Source organism: Melampsora larici-populina, assembly GCF_000204055.1.
Source record: "Melampsora larici-populina 98AG31 unplaced genomic scaffold MELLAscaffold_12, whole genome shotgun sequence".
NCBI classification, from domain to species: Eukaryota; Fungi; Basidiomycota; class Pucciniomycetes; order Pucciniales; family Melampsoraceae; genus Melampsora; species Melampsora laricis-populina.
The window spans coordinates 347,132-364,923 of NW_006768776.1; the positions used below are offsets into that span (position 1 = coordinate 347,132).

Genomic DNA, 17,792 nt, shown 5'->3' on the forward strand with positions numbered 1-17,792 from the left:
TCTATCATCCGATGACTTTTTCTTCTACGTGGCAGTCAAAATTGGAACATTTTATTGACTCAAAACTAGACAGACTTGTCCAATTTCAAGCTGAAATTGAAATCAAAAGATTCAAATCTTGATCCTCTGGATTGGTCACAAACTGCTGGAGTTGACGAGCAAAAACCTCGAAGACAAGAGTCAAGCGGTCATCGGACCGAGGCAAATGAACATCTGACCCTAAAAGATAGCCGGGCAAAGCGACAGGGCTTTTTACCTGTGAAACTCACTCGCTTCTGCAATCTTCGGATTGCTTCGTGGGGCGCATCGCTGGTCGGTCAAAAAAATAGAAAAAAGAGCGAAAATTTCGCCCAATGCCTATTGAAGACCAAACCATCAAGTATTAATTCAATCAAGAAATTTTTGGGGATTTGTTTTACAAAATTTGAAACTTAAGAACCACATCAGTTCTGTATGTACAAAAGACTTTCATTTGAATTGTGTAAAGATCAAGAGGGATGTTCAACAATTGGATTGGTGGTAATAGCGGTACACAAATATGAAAACTGTATGAAAAACCCGCATGAAAAATCCGCATGAAACCACATGGTTTTTTTGGGTTTGCCCGCAAAAACCAAAAAAACCATGCGGGTTTTCATGCGGTTTCCCATACGGTTTTGATATTTGTGTACCACTAATCTTCATGATCCTGGTTTGCAAGAATTTTTAAGCTTACAGCCAATACATCTGTATGGGTTTCGAGGGAGTCGACTGTACATGAATGTGCAAGGCGCTGTCATGAAAAGTGATCTTGAGTGTTATTTCAAGCAAAACAGGTCAGCTACTTAAAAGACAAAACTTTGGTTTCTTTGAGTTTTGGTCCAGTACTTCATGAGATAAGAGACACTTTTGAGGTTACTTTGAGTACAGAATATTAAGTGATTCCAAAATGAATTGGTAGCTTCTATTAAGCTGTTGGATAAAGAGTGGGTCTGAAATTTGTATCTCATGATCCATCATGCCTATATTATGTGTAACCCCTTACACATATTTAAAGGAAGGAAAAAGAAGTTGAAAGGGAAACAATCTGTACCATCAAAGGGTGATGATCATTGAACACCTTATCAAGAAACAAAAGATATTATTTAAGTCCACAAGCTTTGGACCTAAGTGTTTGGTCTTGTTTGCTTTGGTAAGTATCAAAGTGGACACCTAATTAGTCAAGCATAGATTCTTTTTCTCTTTGTACACTTGATCTTTTTTTAGAAACTTGTTATGTTTTTCTTTGGCTTTAGTAATTTTTTTGAAGCATCCTGGTATCCTCGCCACCCCTGGCCTTCACATCTAGTGAAAACGTGACTTACACCAATGACATAGTCACAGTATACCATTCTAGAGAGACCAGATGCACCACGGAAAGCTCCTATCAAGGCACACAATATAAAAGTTTTTGTTTCCTTATGTTTGCTGTGAATTGCTGTGAAACTGATAGCCTTTAATTTGAACATCTTTACACCTGCAAGGCTATGGATCTCTACCTCGACCCAGCCCTTTGCTCCTCGCTAGACCTTGGCAAAGAAGGAATGTAAACTCAAATTAAGGGTATGTAGTGTTGAAAAAACTTTTACATCTTGTGTCTCAATGATAACTCTCTGGGGTCCTAAGCCCAGACTTCTGCAAGCTGGAAATTGCCGATGATTTGGTTTCTCAGAAATGATACTCTTGACTCAGTAATTGGAGCATTCAAGTAGATTCAAGTATTGAATATATGTAAACAGATTTCACAAATCAATATCTTTTCCAACCAATTAATAAACTAGGAGGATTGTATGATTTTGAATTAATATGAATTAATAGGCCGAGTATGTATGTAACTTATCTGTTTTCCTTTTTTTTTCGAGTGGGTTTGATGGCTCGTGTAGATTTATGTAGATATTTTTGTAGCTGGAATGTTTTGATTATCTTTGATGACTGAATAGTTAAAAGAAAAAAGAAATCTTTGGAATGGGACTCTTGGCTCTTGGCTCTATGTAGATACTAGGTATGGATCTAGGTTCACGCTTAGCGGCTACAGAGGCAAGATTTATTAACATCATATTGTACAAGCTTGAAAGAAAGAAAAATCGGACTTGAGACTTGAAAGTGGAAGAAGTTGAGAAAAAAATGAAAGTTCTGAGGATGGTTATCTTGTTTGAGATTGTATGAGCTCTACCAGAGCGTTTTGTAAGTTGATATTTTTATCTGAACAAAAAAATCCATTGCACATCTTAATGAAAATAAAAAATTAAAAAGAAAAGAACACTTGGTTATTCAATGTAAATTTGTCATAATAGCCTGCTTGAATAGAAGGTTAATGGTTTTTGTTGTAGTAAAAAAAACAAGTTTTCAAGAAAACCTTTTACATAAGATGAGTAAATGTAATTGAAGGAATAAAATGATTGTAAATTTTACAAGTTTCTTGAAAGGATGGTAGAAATTTGAATTAAGGAATCTTCATCTTTTCATGATCATCTTTTACCTTTGGTGAGCTGTTTTTAGAGGTTTTCAAAAATAGACAATCTTCTTTTGATCAGAATGTTGATACGCTTTTCTGTCTAGAAGGAACACACAATGGAGGTTCTTGTGTACCCGAATATGTACCTACCATTCTCCGAAAGCCTTTTGCCGTTCCATTCCCGTATGTCTACACGTACCGGCTTCCATTTAAAAACTGACTTTTTTTTTTCGGGGTATATACGTTGTTTAAAGGACTTAACACGCTTGCAAGCAGTTCACAAAGGTATCATCATAATTCAAGTGAAGATCATAAAGGCTGTGCAATCAATCTTACGGTTATGTATTCTGCTAACCTTCATGATGATCATACATATCAGTTGTCAAAATCTAAATTCAAACCGATTTCACTTGTCAAGATTTTGATGGTGGATTTTATTCACAAAGCTTGGAAAGAATTCCGCGCCAGTTTGCTCAAGTTTGGCGGGCAAAAGTTTCCAAACTTTCTGCAATCGACTGTAAAAGGAATGTGAAAAGGGGGTTCAAGCAAACTTGCCCTTAGGAGTTTACATAAAAAAAGATTTACCAAATTGATTACTTTTATTTACGAATGAGTTAAAGTACATACATCATCAGATTTGAAACTGTTTGGAAATCATCATGATTAAAAACAATCTAAAAGAAGATATGAAATGATTGAATATGTTTTCTCAGCGTGTCGAATAGATTTCAAGGTATGTACCCAAAAGGAAGAAAATGATGGTTTCTTTTTTTTTTTTCGGAATTAGATACATATAAATTTTGTAAATCATCAAAGAAAGTTCTTTTCAAGTATGTAAGTACAAAAGATCATCTTTATCATTGAAGATCTTTTGATCTACAATAATCCCTTACATTGGAATCAACTATGAGATTCTTTTGTGAGCATGATTTGATCTTCAGGGGTTTTTCAGAGTTTTTCTCGTTGTGATTGTGATTGTGATATAAAAAGCAAAGGGTGTATTTGAGGAATTTTGATAACTCATGACTGCGTGAAATTGATGATAAATAAATTGATTGTACATATGCAAATGAAGTTTGATGAAGATACGTAATTTCTTTTGATCAGTTTTTGTTTATGTATCTTTTTTTGTAGTCAGTGAAATGCTGTGTTAGTGTGATGTGATTTGATGATGAATTTGTGTATGTGATTGAAGTGAGACGACACCTACTGTTTCTTTCAGAATTGTGATTGTGATTGAGATTTGATTGAAGAGAGTGATAAAAGTGACAGATTGAAAGGAGAAGGAGAAAGTATGTATGTAGAGAAAGTTTGAAGGTTAAAGTTTTAAATTAAATCCAGATTTAAAACACTTTTTAAAGTAGTTTGTAAGTTTTGGTTGGATTTAATTTGAATTGAAGTACAATACAAGAAACCATTAAGCTGATGAAAGTGATCTTGATGATAGAGTATTTCAGTTTTCTACTTTAACTCAATCCATCATCAACCATTACCATCCAACCATCATTTTACGACGAATTCATCATGTCAACTTTCAACTTCCAACTTCCTCAATCATCCATCAATCCACTCTCAATCAACTCGGTTCAACTTCAATCTCAATCTCAACCTCAATCATCAATTCAATCTACTCTTCCAATCACTGAGACTCCTGATCTCAATGACCCAAATCCTGATCTCTTTTGGCTTCCTGCTAGACTTCATCCTGAGATCGCTCCTCAGGAATTCAAAGCGTTCATTCAAGAGGCAACTAAACCTGAAAACTTACTTCGTCGTACTAACTCTGCCTTAGGATCTCGTCGTAGAATTCAAACTGAGGATGATCCTACTTATCCTACTGCTAACTCAGCTCTGGGTCGTAAGAAGAGTATGCTCAGTAAAGTTTATGATCCCAGTTCAGATTCGGATCCTTCTACTTCTAATCATCGGTCCTCATTAAATCCCGAGACATCTTCATCTAATCAAATCAATCGTGGTCAATCTATGAGCTCTCGTGGTGGATTAGGTCGTGGATTAGAAGGACTTGAATCTTTAACTATCAATGACCTTCAACGACTAGAATCTCTGGTGCTCAATAACGATCCTACTCTCAATCCTTCGACTCCTCTGGTGGATTCTAGTGAAGGTAACGTCGCTGGTTTTGGTTTAGGTCAAAGTAGAATCACTGCTGTATTACGAAGAAGTTTGAGTATGGGAGGTGCTGCTGCATTATATTCTGGTGAGTTTTTCATCATGTGTTTTCATCTCTCACTGATACTGACTCAATTCTTGAATTAGGTAACGAATCATCAGATGATTCCTGTGGAGATCCAACCGATGATTCACCTCTTATCTCTCGTGCTCCTGGTCATATCATTCGTCGAACAGCTCGGACTAAAGTTCGAAAAACTACCCTCGCAGGTGATGGGAATGGTCATCGGTTTCCAGCTACTCGTAGAACCAAGATTGTTAATCCTAGCTCGCTAAATGATCAACAATCAACACCTTCTACTTCATTAGACTCTTTTGTTTCTGAAGATAGTGTAGGAGCAAGCACTGTTCAACCTGATCAACATCTATATCCTCAAACTGATGAAGAGAAACGAGTGAGCAATATCAGTTCGAGTACCGATGAACGAAGCCTTGAAGATGGTTCACTAGATGAATCTCATAGTAGTCATCTACATCGATCTCTTTCACCCGGTAGTAAACATACCACCACCACCTCTCCTACTTCGATATGCGATTCATTGACAGCTTCTAGTCATGATTCTAAAAGTAACCTTTATCCGCTTTCTACTTATCCTTCAATTCGTGAACCGAATTCTTCACCAACCGAGGATTATCTAGGATCTACTTCTCTCAATCCATCTGCTAGACCGATTTCGACTGCTTCGAATAGTAGTTTATTGGATGCTTATGCTGAATTATCAAGCCCTGAAGATTCACTTCCAACAATCACAACTGAATCCATTGAAACTGTACCAGTACCTATCTCCCGAGCATCATATCCACCTCTGTCTACCATCAATTCCACCTCCACCTCATCTCAAAACGTTTCAACTCATGCTTCATCTCCTTATACATCCATGTCTTCATCCGATCACCTTCCGATCGGGATTCCTCCAAACTCTCAACCGCCTGCTAGAACTTCTGTACCTTTTCCTACATCATCTTCAACTGCTCCACCTCATCAGTCAAACAATGAGATCCCAAATCTAGCCGCTTCCTTGACTGTACCTGGGATTACAGACGCAAAGGGTAACAAAACCATGACAAACCCACTTACTAAAAGTATGGATGATCTTCATACCAAACGGGCTACGAGCCAAGATAATACAACAAGAGGTAAGTGACCGAGCTCTGGTGTGTCTTTCTCTATGATTCTGACCTTTTTCTCTCTATCTGTTTTGAATACAATCGGATAGCGGACCACCCAACCTCATCTAGTTCTAGACCTCCAAACAAACAAACCAAAACGAGTCCACCAACGTTGGTTTCGAGTACAACAAGTCCACCACCAAGTGTAAAAGAAACCAAAGAGAAAAAACGAGCATGGGCCAAACTTGGATTATCTTCATCATCATCATCAGATAAATCTAAAAAAGGCAAATCTAAAGAAAAATCGGTTGGATCAAGTTCTTCTTCTAATAATAATGCTAGTACCACTGGATCTGGAAAACCAACTAGTAAAAAAGAAGAAGGTAAAAAAGAAGCTAGTGGAAGTGGATCATTTCTAAGTGGATTGTTTGGAGGAACTAAAACCAAAAAGACTGAATCGAGTCAATCAACTTCAAGTTCTTCAAGCAATCATGTTAATAATTCGAACAATCCTACTAAACCGATGATCACCCCAACTCAAAAAGTAGAAGAAGAAATTAAAGAATTAAATCCAACGGCATCTGGAGGGTTTATTAAAGGAAGATATACATCATTTTATAGATTACCGATTCATGTTGAAAGAGCGGTTTATAGATTAAGTCATATTAAGTTGGCTAACCCTAGAAGACCATTGTATGAACAAGTCTTGATTTCGAATTTAATGTTTTGGTATCTTGGAGTGATTAATAAAACGAATGTAATCAATTCTAATCAACAGCAGCAGCAACAACAACTACAACATCATCATCAACAACAACAATCACAGCAGCAGCAGCAACAACAACAAAGTGGGTCAGGTAGTCTTACATCTGGAGGATCAGTTGGACAAGGGAAGAATGGAAATATGAAGGCTAAGAATGGAAAATTGAATGGGATTGGAGAAGAAGGCTTTGAAGATGAAACCGATTCATCAGAAGAAGAAGACGAGAGTAGTAGTGAAGAATCTGAAAGTGATAGTTCTTCAATTGAAGATGAAGAAGAAGAAGACGGTGGGGGCGAAGAAGAAGAAGAAGAGAGTAGTAGTGAAGGATTTGGAAGTTGTGAGGGAGCTACAGGAGGGGAAGGTAGGAGTGGGAATAGTGTTCGGAAGAAAAAGAAGAAGGGATTGAAAGCAGGCAATCAGGTCATGAGAAATGAAGGAAGTAAAGTTAAACGCACTCCGGGTGGGGTTAGTAGTGGTGGTGCTAGTAGTAGTCTTCTTCATGGGAATCAGAATGAGGATTTAAAGAAGAAAGGATCTAGGGGTTGGATTACTACTGGATCTAATTCTGGATCTAATGGAAGAAGTGGGAGCGGGAGTGGTGGGAGTGGTGGTAGTGGTAATAATGGGAATGGGAATGGAAATGGAAAAGGTAAAAGTAAGAAAAGTTAAAAAGAAACTTGAAAAAAAAATCCCCAAGGTGTTGAAAATTCCTATTCGTGTTTTTTTTTTCTCAATTTTGCTTTTATGTAAGAGATGGGTGTTTTTTTTTGATTTCACTTTTTTTTGTTTAGAAGATCCGTTTTTTTTTGAAAAATCCAATTATTTAAATTTATATAGATAGATAGATAGAAAAAAAAAGTGATGGGTTTTTTTTTTCTTTGAGATTACTTTTTTTGGTATTATGATTTGATTTGATGATGTTTTTTTTTGCAGTTTTAGTTGGGTTTTTTCAGAATAGATATTGGTATTAGTTAAACTTGATAAGTTAGTAGTAGTAGTAGTTAGTCATCCATCATATTAATAATTAGATTTTTTTTTCTCATTGTTCTTTTTCATTTTTCATTTTTCATTGTTTTTTTTTTGTGTGTGTTTTATGGTTTTCATCTTCATTCTTTTTGCATTACTTGATAAAAAAAAAGTTTCTTCTTTTGCTTTGCTTTGCTTTTCTTTGCTTTTCTTTCTTTTTTATCTTTACTTATTGACTTTATATTTATAAACATACTTTTACTTTTTTTTTGAAATTTTGAAATTTTGATCTTGATTTTTTTTTCTTAGAATTCTGAGAGGGTTTTTTTTTTATTAAGATGTATAAAGAATATATATATACTAATTATATTTTCAATGAGGTATTTTTCTCTTAAATGTTTCTTTTTGAAAGAGTTGGAGGGCGGAGTTGGGAAGTATGTTAAGAGAGGGTTACATATGGAGTGATTACAGGAAAATGTTTATCAAAGCAAAAAAACATTTGAAAAGTTGAATTTTGATTGATAATCAACTATTTCTCAAAAGGGTGGATCTTTTAGGTTTTTAAGTTGCTTGATTTGAAAAAACTGGTTTTAATTCAATCAGACCTTAACTTGAACTTAAGTAGTTCATTATATGTACACTGATTAATCAATTTGATTTTATGATTTTTTATAAGCCAGATCTGATCATACATTCAACTTTATTATTGCCCATAGCAAGATATGAATATGATTGGTGAAGGGTATGACAGAGTTTAGATGAAGAGAGATGCTGGAAGTCCTTCTCATATTTCATTATATGTGAATCTCATTGAGCAGCTACGGTGATTATGGTATATGACATCACCATGTCAATATCCTTGTAGCACGTCAACGTGCACACACGGAGAGTTTCAAAATAAATTTGAAAGTCTTTCAGTCAGATTTTGACTGAGATTGTTCTTGAGAACCCTTTGTGAACAATGATTTAGTTATGGGATCCTTTGTCATCAGCTGGGGTCAACTGACTGCCAACATCCCAGTTTATAAAGGGAAGATGTGTCTGTTGTGAAACCTCTTCAATAGGTCTGTCAAGTGTCTGAGGAAACTAATTTATGTGCGCACGTCAATGTGCTACAAGGATACAAACACGGTGCATAAAACTTTAGGTGTCAGAGCTTTTGAATCCTACTGAGGCTTTACATGACATTGTGTTATTTAACAATTCATTCCATCAATTTGTGAAGGAGCCAGAGATAGCTGAGATAGTAGCTTGTTTGTATGACTTGTTGTAAGTACATTAAGGGTACCTAGGCTCAGATATGGATGTACAGAAAGTTTGAGTTGTTTAAGAATTGCCAGTCTGTTTCAGAGAGGTTATGTCAATTTACCAAAAGCTCTAGGAGTGGCTTGAGTCGTGTTTCATCTTTTGTTTACAAGCTTCTGTAAACTCTTTTGATATCTTTTAAAGTGGTATTTGAGAGATTTATGAAAGGTATGATCAATGAACCTGAAAATATGATTAATATTCTTTAGATTCAGAATCAAGGGGAGAAAGAAAAATGATGAAGTCTGATTATAATTTGGTGGATAGAACTTCTTTAGCCACCAATTTTAGCACACTGTCACTACTGAAGATACTAGATCTTGATTTTTGCCCAAGGGCTGTGCTGGTGCATCAGCCTGAATTGTGCTATGTGTGGTGATTCTCATGAGTTTTTATCCTGCTTTCCCAAACATTTCCCATGGCTTATGGTGCTGGAGAGAGGTATGGGATTCTGCCTACCTTCTCCTGCCCATACAGAAATATGGTCCAACATTTGTATTGGGTAAGTCAGAGGATGGGAAAGAACAGGGTTATGATGTAGTAAACACCTGTCTTTAATACTCACAACATTTAACCTAGCTAATGTTTCTACCAATTATTCATATCCTGATTTGACTTAGAAAGCTTTTACTTTTATTCACTTTTCTATCAATACCCCTTATCACTATCATCATTCATGAGGGCTCCTTCATAGATCTAATACACTCAGCTATTGTTTTTTTGTTTGTTGTCTGATAAAGGACTTGATCCCTATTCAGAATCTTGAGTTTTTTTCTCTGGGCAGGAGGATTCCTTTGCCCAGACTCCAAGAATGTTGCACAGCAGAGGATATCTTCTTCCCAGAGAAAGCTGTGGATCTGGGCAAAAATCTATTGTCAAGAATCTGTAACCCAGGCTCTCAAGATACAGATGGGCACAGGATTTGATAAACCCAAAAAGGCAGTTTTATTTGAATCAGACCTCCAAAACCCAACATTTTGATAGTCCCAAAATGATTTTGGAATTAGTAGGTCAAGGACTCTCTGTTAATGAATTTATGGAACAACTTTCAGAAAATCTATCTCCTGCCAGAAGATTGAAGATTTTGAGTCTCTGAGAAAAAATTCATCGCTGTGAGATCACAGTCTATCAGCAAATGCCTATCCATAACACAATTCACGTATTCTTGCTCTTTTTTGGATAAGATGACATTTTGGGATGAATCTGACTGTGTGGTAAGTTTCAATCTTTTGGGGCAAAACCAGCTGGTAGATTTCCTTATTTTCAAGACCTTGTAATATAGCAAGAAAGGATGCCCGAGATTTCTTGAAGATACCAATTGTTTGTATTGATGTCTTTGGACAGGGGTTGTGAGCTGTTACAGCGTGATACAGCTCAACCAGGGACTTGGTTGAGTTTGGTCTTTGGAAGGCTTTTACTTTGATAAGGATGGGTTACTAAACTAATGGGAATTCTCTTCAGATCTTTACTTTATTCAGACTTTGTACTTCTTTTTCTATTTAACAAATCAAAAGAGGAGAATTTCACAAAACAATAGACCAATCGTTTCATCCTGATGAACTTGATTGAAATTAAAATCCATTTGATGAGGTTTTCATGATCCACCAGGTGGTCCTTTCTTCACTCCACCGCCACCCGGTCCTGGCATTGGTATCATTCGACGTTCATTTCGGACTGGCTTGGCCTCTCGAAGCTTTTCATGATTTGTGACAAAATGATAGGATAATCAGTAGGAAGGAAAAAATTCTGCCATGTGTTTGAGTTGCGAGAGATACAAAAGATACTTACAGGAGTAAAAGTTGGGGGGTTTCCTGAAGTTGATCCTTCCTCAATGGATTGCCTTACTCCCTCCGTTTCCAAATTGTTCGAGCATGGAACTCCATTATACCCTCCAAATAACATGGTGATGATTAAAGCAAGAGTAATGAAACGAGGTGTGATATAAGACATCATTTTGGGCGGATGGAATTGCTTTTGTATCTGAAACAGAGGATGAAAAAAGTTGCAAAAAAATTGTTGATTGATGGGAAATGAATTTATACAATATGATGATCTCGAATCAAAAATTGATATGTATATATATATACGACTATGATATAAATTGAAGGTGGAATGAGTTTGGATAGGATAGGATGAGGAGAGATCTTTGTGGTCGAATGAAGGAGGTTTTATAGGAGAAATCCTACTACTGATCATGTCCTTCAAACCTCCAAGGAAAGGCCAACTTGATGCAGGCGCGGCCGTGGCTTTCTGTGCACTCGTAGCGCTCGATCTTCCCTACGCTATTTGATCATCACCTCTCACCACGCTGATTATTTTTACGGCCTTGGTCAGACTCAAGCCAAGGCTAGAGAAATGTTAATGAAAACCACCTCTTCGTTACCAGATTATCAAAGCGACAGTCTGCTACCACATCAACTTATGCCAAGTGCAATTGATTGAATGATACGTAGCACAGACTCTAGCCAAGTTGCATTAGTTTTTCGGGACAATTTCCCCGTGAGTTATGAGATTTGACCGTGAGTGTGAGCTTCAGTTTGCTAATCGTCGCATTTTGGGAACGTTCAGCTTCAACTTCACTGAGCCATTATATTGATTGACTTGGTGAGGTATTTCAGTTAAACTTCCTTTTCAAGGACAGATGCGTTGCCTGCTGGGCTGATTGAAGTCTTCTGGACGTGGCTCATCCACGTCCCATCGCTGGAACACACACGGTTTCTATGTGGTAAGCTTTCGGATGTTGTTTTAACTCAAGCACTCGAATGTGATCTTCGGAGTCCAAAGATCTCTCTTTGCATCGCATTGCACGCAATACTCGACATAAGTAGCGATATGTGGGGGAGTGCTTCATATTCCACGACATGGAGAAAATCGAACACACATGTCGCCCCATTTTATACATGCAGGAACGAGAATTTTCCAGACAAGAAGCTGTGAAGGTTTCTGATTGTGATGTCATCAACATTGATCCATCCATACATGATTGAATAAGATTCATGGTTTGAGGCTTAAATCTCTGTTTACTGTCGTCAAAATCAAAGAGAAATGAAAGATTCGCTAAAAGTCAAATCCATTCAACTTGAAAGTTGAAAACTTCAAACTCATCCATTACATACATAGTACTTCAACATGTTTTCTATGTACATGTTTCGCATGTCTTTAGAAAAAGACCCTCTGAAAGGAATGTATTTTGTTTTCATCTTATTCTTTCCGCAACTTTCGATCTGAAATATATGTGCCGTCGCTTTCAACTGGCATCTTATGACATAGCAAAAGATTCTTTACTGAGTCAAAATCATTGAATACCATGGCGTAAGATGAGATTCACCTCTTCTGATAGCTCGTATTTTCTAACTACTCCGCTTTGATGTTGAATACAACTCTGAAAAAGAAGGATATGTCCATACGTTAATCTATTGGATTTGGAAGACTTTGGGTGTATTTATGGAAGCTATTGAAATGTTGAATCTTGGAAAACAACAAATCATGCACTTTCAATATCAGAAATAGAGCTGAAGTAACCACGGCAAATGACAGAATGTGAAATGAGGGCAATGCAAGATGAGTGGAATGAAGAAAGTGCCTCAATTTTTACTTCCCATTTTTACATTCAGCAATATAATGCCCATTCACATGTATAACTTGTCCTGGTGGACCTATTGAAGATAACCAGACATACATCAGTAGATCTTCTGGCATTGATATTTTTCTGGAAGAATATGAATTTGATCACTCACCAGCATTACATGTAATCTCTGGCAAATCAGTGATTTTGCAACGGTGGTCTAAACAGATAAAACTAGGTCAGACTGAATTCCGAACCATGGTCAGGGAGAACTACGAATAAACTTACCACAACATATCTAGATTGATAATTTGAAGAAAAAAATTGATCTTAGTCAGTAAAGAGCACTGTAAATTCTGCCAATCAGGGCAGACAAAGTAGCATTGATTTCGGTCAGCTTAAGGACTTACGTTGTCTATTTCAATGAGGAAAAATTTATCCTTGTTAATCTGGTCAATTCTGAATTGCAGATTTCGCTTCGCCGTACATTTCCCTCGTTTGCCCTTATTGTAGAGATGGTCGTTAACCTGATTGATACAATCCATGGTCGTATTGCTGAAGGGCTCTAACTTAGCTACCGCGGGGTTACAGCTATCGCGGTTACTTTTGAAGACTCTGTGATCACATGTACCTGTTCGATCCCAGTCAATGTTGACCTTACCGGCAAAGTGTGAGTCTCCCTCGTCCCACCTGTACTTGAGGGAAATCATCATTTTGGTATCTTCTTCGGCTTTGATCATGTTCGAGATCTATTCACACATATAACCAGTTGGTGGGTGAGGAAATCGTTGTTTAGTCTTAAACTTGTCCTCCATGCCTGATAACGAAAAGACTTACCAAAAAGAGCAAGGCACAGAAGCGTGGTACAAACATGCTGTACCGAGAGTGTACGGCAGAAGAGTTGGAAAATGATCGAGAAACTACCTCGCGAAAGACAACAAAAGACGAGGAATTGGGAATCTTCGAAGGGTCTGATTACAACACCTAAACAAGATATAAGGTAATGCGGATGTTTTGAATTTGTAAAAAAGGAAGCCCCGAGTTTGAAGGCACACAAGCTACAATATGAGTCGATGAAAGGCTGTAAAGACTGGAACAGTTTAACAATAAATATGAGTCTTATGTCTTGTGCAATAAAAAGATTGGATAAATGTCAATGAGAGAGGTATGTGAGTGAAAAATTTATGCGAGCAACCAGATTTTGAGGCCAGAAAAATCCAGCTTTTATACCTATAGTTTGTCTTCCCAACGCATATCTCAAGTGGGGTGTTTTCAATCTTTGAATAAAAGAGGAGAAACGAGATTGAGGTTTCCACGAGAAATGTTCACACGTCCTCATCAAAACCCAGTCAGAATGAGATCAACTTTTCGCTCCTACCAAGTGAGACCAAGTAGGACCAAGTGCCGTCGTTGCAAACACGTTTTATTTTTGGAGTGATATTTATAACTTTGGGTTAGATGTCATATCGAGGGCTTGATGAAGGCATGAGACGTCGGTGCGGTTGTTTTTGCTTGTTGTGAAAGTTTTGAGAGGGAGCCAGACGTTGAGCTTGAAGCCAAGGCCCCAGAGGTTCACCAGAAACTTTCTCATGAGGCCTTTGCGTCTTACAAATTTTTGATATTGTGTCTCCAATTTTGTTTTGTCCAAGTGATGCGTGCTCCGGGACTGTGACACCGTGAAAAGCATTGTGGTTGAGCTCGGGTTCGGTATGCCAAGCCCAAGTACAAATTTTTCGGTTCAGACTTGCAGATGTGCAGTTTTGCAACTCGAATGTGAATGCATCGCCAGGTTTTTGGCTCAACAGGCTCACGTAGTTTGTCTAACAAGGGTGAATTGATACCAAGACATCTTATACCTACCAAGACACCCTTTCATCGAGCTTGTCAAGTTACAATCGAACAATCGCTGTATCCTAGAATTGGCCAACTTTTACGACTTAATAAATTCGGTCCAGCCATCTCACTATACCATCAGCATCTCACGGCAAAGACACGAGAATCTAGACGGGATGTCGATTCAAGTGGCCGATCGGCTGATATCTCCTCACTCTTACGCTCAGCCCAATTATTTCGGTCATATGGTCACCCTCAATTAGCTATCGACGCACTGAATTCCCTTCGAGCTTTCATGGACTCTCTCGCTGCGTGTCCGACGATGTCTTCCTCCTCATCGCATACACACGCCGCCGTATCATTCTTTCAGGCGTGCAACGAACTTACTTGGAGATCTAGCACACATGCAAAAGGTTATGGACAATCCGCTTCGATAGGTCATCACATCGAAATTGGCAAGCTTCTGGCAAGAATCAGGCGCGTTCAAGAACCAGGGCACCAAGACCGTCATCAGTCTCCGAAACAGCAGAATATCAAAGCTCAGAGTGTAACGAACCTTTCATGCAAAATTCAAATAACTTCGGCCGAAGACTCCAAAGTACTAGAGGTTATCCTTGGTACTTTACTCAAACTTGGAGAGCCAGATTGGCTCGTTTCAATCTTGAGAGACGCTTTTCCTCGATTCATAAATCAAATCGGAGTTCATTTATATCCTCATCTGCCTCGTCAGACATTCGATCAGCCTTGGCAGCTAATCGATATTCCAAATGGCCGCTTGGTCAAATTTCTTGTAGCTTCCTATAGTCTCTCGCGTGATGTGGACCGAGCCTATGTCATATGTCGATTCTACAGACGCCTATGGAATCTTCACAGGGGAGAAGAAGCTCGCGATGTGGCCCCCGATATCAACTTGCTACGAGCAATTTCCCGATTACCGCATATAACCGAAAAACATATTCGAATGGTGCGAAACATTTTGGGTGGTATGCAGAATGATGGAATAGCATTGGATACCTATGTCCTGGAGGGTTTGATGGATTCACGTTACCGTATGCGTTCTCATTGGGGTCTGCGGCGACCACATGCAACAGCCTTTCATGTCCTTCAAGCTCTCCTAGATCAATCAATAGGATTGTTTCTTTTGCACTGGCGCCGTCCAATCACCTTCAAAATGCATTCACAACCTGGAAAAACACAGTTAATCAAGGGTGTTAGTCAGGGTCAACGTCAATTGAGGGCATGGAAATTAAGACCCACCGGTCGATCTTTTACCTTATGTCTTTTGAGTCTTCGTTCCAAACTTAAGTACGAAGCCCGATTAGCCATCAGACAGAAGACTTACGAGCTTAATCACTCTTTTCAATTGGATAGTACCTATCAAGTTGATAAAAATCCACAATCTTCTTCACGGCGGCCCTCACCAGGCTTGCATCGTTCTCTGATGTGCCAGATGATAGTACTCGAAACCATTCACGCATCCAATTGCAACGTACGATCATCTCAGAGCGATACTGCAACATATCTTCCTAGCCGACATCGTCTATTGACATCTATCAATCTCAAGCTGTGTCTAGAAGTATTTCTATGTGCAAAAGACTATGCTGGTGCATGTGTTCTGTTGAGACATATCCGGTACACTTATCAAGAAGATAGGCCTGTTACATTGTTCGAGCTAGTGATGAAAGAAATCCCTGACTTGGTCAAGAAAAGTCTTCGATTACCTGAAGATTATGACAGTTTTCTAAATTACATTAGATTGAGTGGACCCGTACATGAATCAAACACGAAGGAGACGGACATGCACCTTATACCGGAACTCAGCTCCCCTGAGATCCAAGCCAATGACCAAAAGCACGCCGATCTTACTGACTTGAACGTGTACAAAGCCCTGGAAGTCTTACTCCGTTGCTGTGAACCGAACCGGCCTGATGATTGGTGGAACTCGGAGCTTGCTGCTGTAACTCGTAGGTTATCACGTGAACGTTTGAGGATGACAAAACTGGTCGATCAGGTTACATTTTCGGAATTCACTCTAGGTCACATTCATTCTTCGCTCTCTCTGTGTCTAAATACGATCTTGGACTGATATTTTATGGATTTATTTTCAGATTTTCTAAGGAAACAAATGACTTGTGATCAATACAAACAAATTTCACTGGGAATCAAGGATTGAAGTGCTATATGTATTCAAGATTGTGTTGAATTCTCGTCATGACAAGTATATGAGGTCAAAGGGTAGGTTCATCATTACAATGCGTATGATTTTAAATGAAATATGTTATTCCAAAACTTGAGCACGTTTGAGGCTTTCGTCACTTTTCTTTATCGTTTTTATAATAAATTTTAATCACACAAGCATACTAAAGTAGCAACATGGAGACTGAAAACAAAAGATGTTAATTGATTGGAAATGTTGATGAGTCTGAAGTTTGCTGAGTCGTTCAAGAAGCGATTGAATCTCACCAAGCGAAATTGTGATGACTCAGTACTATGGATGATGATCTGATCAAGACTCTTTGATGATTCTTGATCATGATCTGAAGATTTGTAATGATAGTCCTTTTGTATCCATAGCCGCACTACCACAACTTCAAGTTACTACATCGTCGCCAACAGGGTTGACCTTGTATGACGATTGCCTCGGACACAGCCCGATCTGAGACCCTAGGGGCGGCGGAAACGCACAGGAAATTACAATAGCTGAGTACCGCAGAAAGAAGCATAACCTCACAATGATTTTCTTAAAAACCTTTACAGCGTGCTCTTCACCAAAAACGTCATAAAGAACTTTGGAAATAGAACTTTGGAAATGAAAGAAACCTATGTAAGTCATCTTTTGGATCTCATAAACTCGACCTGGCCTATCACCTATCACCCTTTGTTAAAACTCGTTCCAACTTCAAGGGACCGGGATGTGTCGACTCCCAACTTAATGAGGTCCCTCCTCGGAGCCTGGAGGGCACTGTCAGTTCTTGCGAAGTGGGGGTTCCGTAAAGCCTGGGGTATGTCTGATATCCTAGCTGATATGAGTGGGTGAATGGAATTGTTAGATCGACTGAATGATACAGCTGTATTCATAATTGATGAACACTCGGCCAAAACTTTTTGAATGTTTTGTGCTGTACCTGTTTTATTTACACGTTGATTATTCGCTCATCTTTCGGCGCATGTTCATCAAAACTGCAAACGGCTGTAGTTGAAATTGTTCACATGGGTCATGAAAGTCCTTTGATGTGAGATGCGGCTGTGACGAGATGGACTTTATGGTCTTGACTGCGGCTATCGAGGTTCTGTGATGGGTTGGCTTCGATGAAGTGAGCTTGAGGAAGGCCATGCTGAAAGAATACCTCGGGGTAAGAACGATGAAAAGGTGACTTCGTGTTGTTTGAGATTGATGAAACTGTCGTCACTTCGCTCGATAAGATTCTCGGTCTAACTTGTGATTTTTTTAAATCCAAAACGAGCTGAATAAGATCATGGATGCAACATTTTTTGAACTTTCCCTTTTCATTTGCCCCACGAGTTATATGTTATACGATTCGCTTTCACTCCGTTATCATTATCGGTTTCTCATCAAGTTATTATAT

General features: G+C 38.4%; 3 protein-coding genes across 3 annotated transcripts; 1 reads left to right on the forward strand and 2 right to left on the reverse strand.

The window, feature by feature from the left end:
- Nucleotides 1–10,205: 10,205 nt before the first annotated feature.
- Nucleotides 10,206–10,718, reverse strand: MELLADRAFT_71479 (uncharacterized protein; the record flags this gene model as incomplete). The annotated part of the gene is made up of 2 exons (XM_007408511.1): nt 10,206–10,500; nt 10,596–10,718. The coding sequence occupies 2 exons, from the start codon at nt 10,707–10,709 to the stop codon at nt 10,402–10,404; spliced, it is 213 nt and encodes a 70-aa protein (XP_007408573.1).
- A 1,680-nt stretch (nt 10,719–12,398) lies between these two features.
- On the reverse strand, nt 12,399–13,245 carry MELLADRAFT_61945 (uncharacterized protein; the record flags this gene model as incomplete). Its single annotated transcript, XM_007408510.1, has 5 exons — nt 12,399–12,463; nt 12,545–12,592; nt 12,661–12,670; nt 12,783–13,121; nt 13,210–13,245. The coding sequence occupies 5 exons, from the start codon at nt 13,243–13,245 to the stop codon at nt 12,399–12,401; spliced, it is 498 nt and encodes a 165-aa protein (XP_007408572.1).
- A 585-nt stretch (nt 13,246–13,830) lies between these two features.
- Nucleotides 13,831–16,791, forward strand: MELLADRAFT_116045 (uncharacterized protein; the record flags this gene model as incomplete). Its single annotated transcript, XM_007408283.1, has 3 exons — nt 13,831–13,864; nt 14,178–16,169; nt 16,314–16,791. 3 exons carry the CDS (start codon nt 13,831–13,833, stop codon nt 16,376–16,378), a joined length of 2,091 nt encoding a protein of 696 aa, XP_007408345.1.
- Nucleotides 16,792–17,792: the final 1,001 nt, after the last annotated feature.